This window comes from Elephantulus edwardii, unplaced genomic scaffold, assembly GCF_000299155.1.
Source record: "Elephantulus edwardii isolate Elephantulus edwardi_28Jun2011 unplaced genomic scaffold, EleEdw1.0 scaffold00289, whole genome shotgun sequence".
In the NCBI taxonomy this organism is placed as follows: Eukaryota; Metazoa; Chordata; class Mammalia; order Macroscelidea; family Macroscelididae; genus Elephantulus; species Elephantulus edwardii.
Window position 1 is genome coordinate 1,819,129 of NW_006400039.1, and position 8,142 is coordinate 1,827,270.

The 8,142-nt window shown below is 62.5% G+C and overlaps 1 protein-coding gene across 1 annotated transcript; it reads left to right on the forward strand.

Annotated features, from left to right (window-relative positions):
• Window positions 1-322: 322 nt before the first annotated feature.
• Window positions 323-7,573, forward strand: TRAF2 (TNF receptor-associated factor 2). The gene is made up of 10 exons (XM_006900590.1): window positions 323-510; window positions 844-922; window positions 997-1,095; window positions 3,213-3,374; window positions 3,918-3,992; window positions 4,445-4,519; window positions 5,362-5,634; window positions 5,824-6,001; window positions 6,283-6,431; window positions 7,355-7,573. Exons 1-10 carry the CDS (start codon window positions 323-325, stop codon window positions 7,571-7,573), a joined length of 1,497 nt encoding a protein of 498 aa, XP_006900652.1.
• Window positions 7,574-8,142: the final 569 nt, after the last annotated feature.

An 8,142-nucleotide genomic window follows, 5' to 3' on the forward strand; every position in this document is an offset into this window, starting at 1 on the left:
GCAGCACATCGCAGGCCGGGGGACACTGCGGTGCCCCTCCGCTTAGGCCACTGTGTGGCCATATATGTGCAGGAGGTGGAGGGTGGGTGCCTGTCCTCCTCTTGGGCCTGTTTGCCATGAGTGACCGGCGGCTGCAGGCTGAAGGTGGAGATGAGGGAACTTCTGTGTCCCACCAGCTGGCCACGCTGGGCACCCCTGTCTATAGGTGGACGGAGTTAGCTGGCCTTTGCCGCGTCTGGATGCTGTGGGGGCCCTGTAGGGGCTGTCAGCAGCCCTGTGACGTGTGTCTGTCCTCCACAGGCTCCGGCAGAGTGGTGTCCCCATGGCGGCGGCGAGTGTGACGCCCCCAGGCTCCCTGACTCTGCTGCTGCCTGGCTTCTCCCGGACACTGCTGGGCACCAAGCTGGAGGACAAGTACCTGTGCTCGGCCTGCGGCAACGTCCTGCGGCGACCTGTGCAGGCCCAGTGCGGTCACCGCTACTGCTCCTCCTGCCTGGCCAGCATCCTCAGGTGCGTGGGCTGTGCTGGACACTGCTGCTCCTGGGAGGCCTGGCACAGAGGAGGGCATGAAGGTCTTCCTCGGTGGGCACTGAGACGGGAGGGGACAGATGCCGGAGAGTGACTGGGTGGGGGTGAGAGAGTGAGTGAGTGAGAGAGAGAGACAGACAGTGATAATGGAGAGATTGCGTGAGTGAGAAAGCGACCATAGGCATCGGGGCTGGACACCCTCACCCCACACACGGTAGGGGGACAGCCTCGTGGTTTCCGGGCCTTAAGATGCTGGGTGGTCCCAGAGAGACGAGGGCACCCAAAGAGTCAGGAGGGTCTCACCTCTCCCCACAGCTCCGGGCCGCAGAACTGTGCCGCCTGTGTGCAGGAGGGCATCTATGAGGAGGGTGTCTCCATCCTGGACAGCAGCTCGGTGAGCAGGGCAGCTCGGCGTGGGGCGCGCTGCTCCTGCCTCCCACAGGCTGACCAGGCGTGGCTCTCTCCCAGGCTTTTCCAGACAATGCTGCCCGCAGGGAAGTGGAGGGCCTGCCAGCCATCTGTCCCCACGGTGGGTGCACCTGGACAGGGACTGTCAAGGAGTATGAGGTAACATTGAATGAGGGGCCCTGTCGAGGTCTGCGTGGGGCTGTTGGGGAATACCAGGGTAAACTCTCAGACGGGGAGACACAGGAAGTTGTGCCTGTGGAGGGCCCTCAGAGCCCAGGCTGCGTCTCAGGATTGCTGCGTGAGCACCCATCACCTGTCAGGTGTGACAGTGTGCCCTTGGACTGGGAGGCCGGCAGCACTGAAGGAAAGTGGCCTGAGCTGGGGCCTCCCTAGTGCCCCTTCTTCTCGGACCTGGCTGTGCTTGTGTGGGGCTGAAAGATTTGCCTGGAACTTGACTCTTCCTGAGTGTAAGGGGTCAGCCTCGGGACTGAGAGGGGCAGGGCAGAGCCAGCGCCCTGCAGGGGAGCCGTCTGCGGGCAGGGGAGTGCAGGGTGAGTCGGGCTGCCCAGTGACTGTTCAGCTGGCCTGTTCACGAGTGTCCTCGCTCACCAGGCTGGTCTGGTTGGTGTCTCTGGCCTGTGTATTGGGCTGGGTAGAGGGCCAGGTCTGTTTTTGGAGAGTGGAGATCCCCTGTCCCCAGACTCGCACCTCGGCCTGCATGCCCGGCTGTGCTTGACAGAGTGGTGAGTGGCCCCCAGCTCAGGCTGAGAGGCTGCACCACCTGCCGGCATGCAGAGTGGAAAGTCCCTGGCCAGGCCCCTGCTAGCTCCGGAAAGTCCCCAAGCCTGGGCGATGGCCAGCTTCGTGTTCTTGGCTTGACCGCTCTGCTCCCACTCTGGTCCTGGCTGGATGTGGGTCAGGCTCTGTTCGTCCTTTCCGTCTACTCAGCGGCAGTGCTGAGACAGCTATCACCTGCGTCCTGTCCATCTGCTCAGCAGCAGGGCCGAGACCTGGGAGAGGCCTCTCGGCGGTCTTCCTTGTCTGGACGAGGGACGGAAGGCCTCATCCAGCCTGCACTGGGTTTTTCTCTGTGGTGAGCAATTTCCAGCTCCATTGCGGATGGCCGTGCCCTGAGCATCCAGCTGGAAGGCTCTCCCCCATCTCCCTCGCCACCAGCAGCAGGCCGATTGGAGAATTCACTGCAGGGTCAGAAGTGGGGAGCAGGCAGGGTGGCCTGGGGGAGTCCGGCATTATAGCTTCTGTGCCGGCAGGAATGGATAGTGACCCCTGCCCTCCCCTTCTCCGTGCTTCAGGGTCTGACTCACCCCAGCCCTGCTAGTGATGTATCCAAGGGACCTGCCAGGGCATCCCCTGGAGACAGAGGTGCAGAGATGACTGTGTACTGTGGGTGTGGTGCCTGCTGCCCCCCACCACTGGGCGGCCCTATTCAGGTTGTGTTCTGGAAGATGGGATCAAAGGACAGACTCCAAGGGCATCAGTGCTGTCACGGCCTGTCAGGGGGAGGAAGAAGGAGGGAGACCTGAGATGGACCACAGTGGGTGGCCCACGTGCCCTGTTGTCTTTGGAGTGAGGTAACTGGACATGGCTGGGCCAGTGAAGGGCTTGGTGGTCCCTGGCACCTCTTTTTAGACAGCTTTCTTATGTCTGGCTGGGTTGTTGGTCATGACTCGTAGAGTCTAGAGACCCCACAACAGGCTGTCTTGTCCGCTGTGTCGTCACTGTGACTGACTCCTCCGGACGTGGGCAGTGGGGTCCTCGGGGTGCGACCTCTGGCTGCCCCACACTATTCTCCACGTGTCCACTTGGCTCAGTCTCTTGAGCTGTGACCTCTGTCCTCTGACCTGTGGCCTCTTCCTTCTGCCCCCATCCTCCGCCCTTTGCCCCATCCTCCATCCTCTGCCCACATCCTCCACCGTCTGAGCCAGATCCTGTCTGCAGATGCAGGGGCGTCAGGTGGGGGCCAGGTCTCTGACAGGATGGGCTCCCCTGTGGCATCAAGGACAGGTGGAGATCCCCTGCATATTCAGTCTGTGTCTTGGGCTAAATGCCTAGGTCAGGGGCTGGCAGGAAGCACTTGGGAGCAGTTGGCTGAGGAGTGCTTGGGCAGAAGCAGCACCCACTGTAGGCTGAGAAGATGGGGGATGCCCATGGGAGGTCCCTGCTGTGTGATTGGTGAGGTCTTAGCCTGAGAGCTAGGTGGGGTGACTGAGAGGGGCCTATGTGGCCCTAGTGACCTTGCACCTTTCCTGCTGCAGAGTGGCCACGAGGGACAGTGCCTGTTCATGCTGACCACATGCCCTGCCTGCAAGGCCTCGGTGCGTCTGGGCGAGAAGGATCGCCATGCCGAGGCGGAGTGCCCGGAGCGCAGCCTCAGCTGCCCACACTGCCAGGCCCCTTGCTTCGGGGCCGGCCTGCAGGTGAGGGGGCGGGGCCGGCCTGCTGGAGTTCTAGCCCAGGCAGGTCTCTGTGAATGAGGAGGGGTGCTGACAGCCCCGGGGGTGGGTGGAGGGCCTCTCAGCTCCTGTGGGCCTAACTGGGTTGTGCTCAAGGCAGATCCCCGGAACCACAGATCCTGCCTGAGGTCTGCGTTGGGTTTCCAGGAGGCAGGTACCCTTGTGGCCAAGGCTCAGATTGTCCCGGTCATCAGTTCACCCTGTTTCTGGCTGGATACTGGCCCTGCCAGCTGCTCCAGGCCCCCAACCTCACTTCCTCTCATGGTCCTGTGTGTGGACCTGAGTGGATGGGGCTGCTTGTGTCCCTTCCCCAGCGTGTGGATCAGGTTATTTTGTATCCTGGCCTGCACTGCCCTGGGGCTCTCGGGAAGGAGAAGGCCTGCAGGCCCAGCTGCATCCGCATAGGCTGAGCCTGCATGTGGCCGTCCCCTGTGTCGGTCACTCTCCCAGGGTCGGTCACCCTCCCCAGGGTCACTCGGTCATGCTCCCTGGTACTTTTCCCCACAGGCACACTTGGAGATCTGCCCTCAGCTTCCCCTGACCTGTGAGGGCTGCGGCAGCAAGACTGTCCCCCGGGAGAAAGTGAGTTGCTGCCGGGGTTAGCCGGCTGGTCAGTGCAGGGTCACTGCCTGGCTCTCAGGAGTCCCTGTAGGGAGACATGGGGGACAGTCTGACAAGTTAGCACTGGGAGGTGTGACTGGGGACAGGCTGAGACAGGTTGGCACTGTGATGTGGTCAGGGACAGACTGTGGCCAGTGCTGTGAGATATGACTGGGGACGGGCTGTGGGTCAGATGTGAGATGTGACCGGGAGACAGGCTGAGTGGCAGGTGTGAGGTATGACTGGGGACAGACAGGGTAACAGGTGTGAGAAGTGACCAGGAACAGGCTGTGGGACAAGTCAGTGCTGTGAGGCGTGGCCAGGGACAGGCTGTGTGACAGGCTGGTGACATGAGTATCTGAGTTGGTAGCCACTGTCTGGCTCTCGCTTGTGTACGTGGGGACAGCGAGCAAACTGAAGGTGACTGTGTCCAGTTGCAGGACCACGTTAGGACCTGTGGCAAGTGTAAAGTGCCCTGTCGTTTCCAAGCCCTCGGCTGCCCTGACGTGGTGAGTGTGGTCATCTGCTATGCATATTGTCCCTTCCATGTCTCTTCCTGTTGACACCTCACCCCTGAATGAGTGGCCCCAGGGCTTGGTGCCCCCAAGGCCCCTTTCACAGGGTCAGAGAGACCCCGCCCACCGAGTCCTCTCAGTGGTCTCCAGGTCTTGTGCGAGCCCTTGATTGCTGTCCTCGCCCACGAGCAGCACTGTGGTCAGGCTGTGGACACAGCCTGTCATCCCCACCGCCTTGTAAGAGAGTGATCCTGGGCCCACCCGTGTCAGGACGGTCAGCTGTGGCGGGAAGAGGTCCCTTCTCCCACGGTTGTGCCTGGGTGGGTGGTGGCAAGTCCCTATTCCCACTTACTGTGTCCAGTATTTGTTCTGTGAGCTCATGACAGGATGTGGCTCTGCTGTCAGTAGACAGCAGTGGGGAGGTAACTGTCCCTGTGTGGATACGGTGGATGGGTGACTGTCTTCATGTGGACACAGTGAGCAGGTGGCTGTCCCCGTGGGGACATGGTGGGCTGGTAGCTGTCAGGTGTGGGAGGGTGGATGGACACAGTGGGCGGGTGGCTGTCTCCATGTGGACGTGGTGGGTGTGTAGCTGTCGCTTGTGGGCAGGTAGGTGGACACAGAGGGCGGGTTGATGTCCCTGTGTGGACACAGGGCAGATGGCTGTCTCCATGTGGACACAGTGGGCGGGTAGCTGTCACATGTGGGAGGGTGGGTGGACACAGAGGGTGGATGGCTGTCCTCGTGTGGATGCAGTGGGCAGGTAGCTGTCCCGTGTGGGAGGGTGGCTGTCCCCAAGTGGCTGTCCCGAGGCCAAGCCTGCGTGGTCTCTGCAGGTGACAGGAGAGCAGCAGCAGGACCACGAGGTGCAGCGGCTGCAGGAGCACCTGGGCCTGCTGCTGGCCCGCGTCCTGGAGGGGGAGCCGCTCTCCGGCCACGGGGCTGCAGGGCTCCTGGAGCGGTGCCACACTTTGGAGGGGAAGACAGCCACGTTCGAGAACATTGTCTGTGTCCTGAACCGGGAGGTGGAGCGTGTGGCCATGACAGCCGAAGCCTGTGGCCGGCAGCACCGGCTGGACCAGGAGAAGATCGAAGCCCTCAGCAGTAAGGTGTGTGCTGGCCGGGGGTGTAGGTGGCTGCAGGGCAGCCTGGTGGGGCCAGTCTCGGGCAGTGCTTTGTGTGGAGCTCTGCGGCCTTCTCTGCAGGTCCGATAGCCCCTGTTCCCGTGGGCTCCAGGCTGCGCAGGCCCCAGCTGGGCCCTGGTGCTGCCTGGTGTCCTGAGCCCTGTGTCCTTGCAGGTACAGCAGCTGGAGAGGAGCATTGGCCTGAAGGACCTGGCGCTGGCCGACCTGGAACAGAAGGTCCGGGAGATGGAGGCGACCACCTACGACGGCGTGTTCATCTGGAAGATCACCGACTTTGCCCGCAAGCGCCAGGAGGCCGTGGCCGGCCGCACCCCCGCCATCTTCTCCCCAGGTGGGCCTGAGCCCCGATCCTGCTTCCCTTCTCGCCCCAGCCCACCCCCCTTGTACCCCAGTTCCCAATCCTGGTCACTTGTGTGTGTCCTGCCCCTGACCCACCCTTCTCATTACTCCACCCCCAGTCCTGCCCTTTGTGTGTGTGTTAGGGGGCCAGGGCCCCGGGTTCTGCCCGTAGCCCACCCTCCTTGTACCCCAGCTCCTGATCTTGCCCTCTCTGTGGGCAGGGGGCTGGGGTCACTGTCCTTCCCTGGCTTACCCCGCCCCGCCCCCACCCAGCCTTCTACACAAGCAGGTACGGCTACAAGATGTGTCTGCGCGTGTACCTGAACGGAGACGGCACCGGGCGGGGCACCCACCTGTCCCTCTTCTTCGTGGTGATGAGAGGTCCCAATGACGCCCTCCTGCGCTGGCCCTTCAACCAGAAGGTGAGTGGCCGGGCAGGGTGGATGGCTCTAAACCTCGACTTGCTCGGGGCTCGGTTCCAGGGGCTTCTGCCGAGGAGCCCACAAATACAGAGGTCCCAGCATGCACTGTGTCAGTCCTGTGTCCCAGCCCTCCGTGCTTCTGCCACACTGGTCACCACAATTAGCAGGTTGCTTAAGAGAAGGTTCCTGGGGCCCTGGGCTGGCAAGTGTGAGGACATGTAAGATGGCACTTTGTGACTGCTGACATCTGCCTACACCCCGCTGCCTGCGCTTTGCTGCCCCCGCCCCGCTGCCCGCTCCCCGCTGCCCCCACATTCCGCAGAAGACTTGGGTCTAGTACACGTTTGTCACCTCAGCCTTTTTCACATGTAGTTGAGTGCTGCTTATCTGATCATGTTGTTGGGGGGCCAGTGACTGGACATCACTGGAGAGTTGGATGGGCCAGTGGAAGATAGGAAGCCCCTCGATGCGTGGGCTGACCCCGTACCATGCACAGCGTCCTGTGGGGGTTCACTGAGCGTCAGGGCACACTCTCACGCCCCACAGTCGGTGCCCAACTTCCTCCCAGACCTGTGCCCTGTGGGTCCTGCTGTCCCCTCCTGCGTGCACACTCTGTAGGTGTCCTCGATCACCTGTCATGACCTGTCGTGTCTGACTGTGCCCTTCAGTATGAGCTGATTAGAGCTCATCCGCATCGAACCGTTAGGACGGGCCAGGACCTCGTCTCCCTGTGTGCACTGAGGGTCTCATGTCCGGCTCGGTCTGCGCCTGCTTTCAGGCTGGCCGTGGGGCTGGGAGGGTCCAGCTGGGTCCTGTGCCTCACAGCAGCCATCTGCACAGCGGTGCCCCTGCCCTGGCCACAGAGTGCTGGATCAAAAAGGAGCAGACGCCTGAGCGTAGCTCACGCCCTGCCGTCCCCGCAGGTGACACTCATGCTCCTTGACCAGAACAACCGTGAGCACGTGATTGATGCTTTCCGGCCAGACGTCACCTCCTCCTCCTTCCAGCGGCCGGTGAGTGACATGAACATTGCCAGCGGCTGCCCTCTGTTCTGCCCCGTCTCCAAGATGGAGGCCAAGAACTCATACGTGCGCAACGACGCAATCTTCATCAAAGCCATCGTGGACCTGACGGGGCTGTAGAGCTGCTGTGGTCACCTCGGGCAGGTGTGCGTGGCCCCAGGCCGCACTGGGCAGGGCCTGGGCTGGGCAGGGCCATTGCAGACAGTCCTGACCTCCATGCCCAGGGCAGGAGGCTGCTAGCTGCAAAGATGAGCCAGGCGGGAGCTCGGCTGTGGCCCGTGGCTGTGAGCGTGGGCCATGACCATGGCTGTGGACCCAGGCCATGACTGGATGCTGTGACCACGGACTGTCGCCTGTGGCATGCCCAGCAGCCTGGGAGGGGCTGGTCTCCGCAGGAGCTGCCATCAGGCCTTGCCCAGGTGTGGGGCTCTGATGCTGGGGGTCTTGAATCTCAGGCCCTGCTGCTCATCCAGGGGACACCCCCCTGTGAGCCCACCTGGACACAAGATCCTCAGTCCCGGGGTCTGACCTCTCAGGGCATGGGAGGGCCCCTGTGGGACTGGTTGGGGTGCACATGGACAGGCACAGAGCCCAGCCCCGCTGGCTGGGGGAGAGGTCAGCCACACTGTGGGCTGACCATCAGAACTTGTCATTAAACCTTCAGAGCTCTGTGTGTGGTGTCTCGTCCA

Excerpts from the sequence above, each read along its gene's own strand:
- TRAF2 (XM_006900590.1), top strand. The coding sequence starts at position 323 with ATGGCGGCGGCGAGTGTGACGCCCCCAGGCTCCCTGACTCTGCTGCTG. Across the intron at positions 5,635-5,823 it reads TCGAAGCCCTCAGCAGTAAG|GTACAGCAGCTGGAGAGGAG; the intron begins GTGTGTGCTGGC and ends GTGTCCTTGCAG. Across the intron at positions 6,432-7,354 it reads GCTGGCCCTTCAACCAGAAG|GTGACACTCATGCTCCTTGA; the intron begins GTGAGTGGCCGG and ends CCGTCCCCGCAG.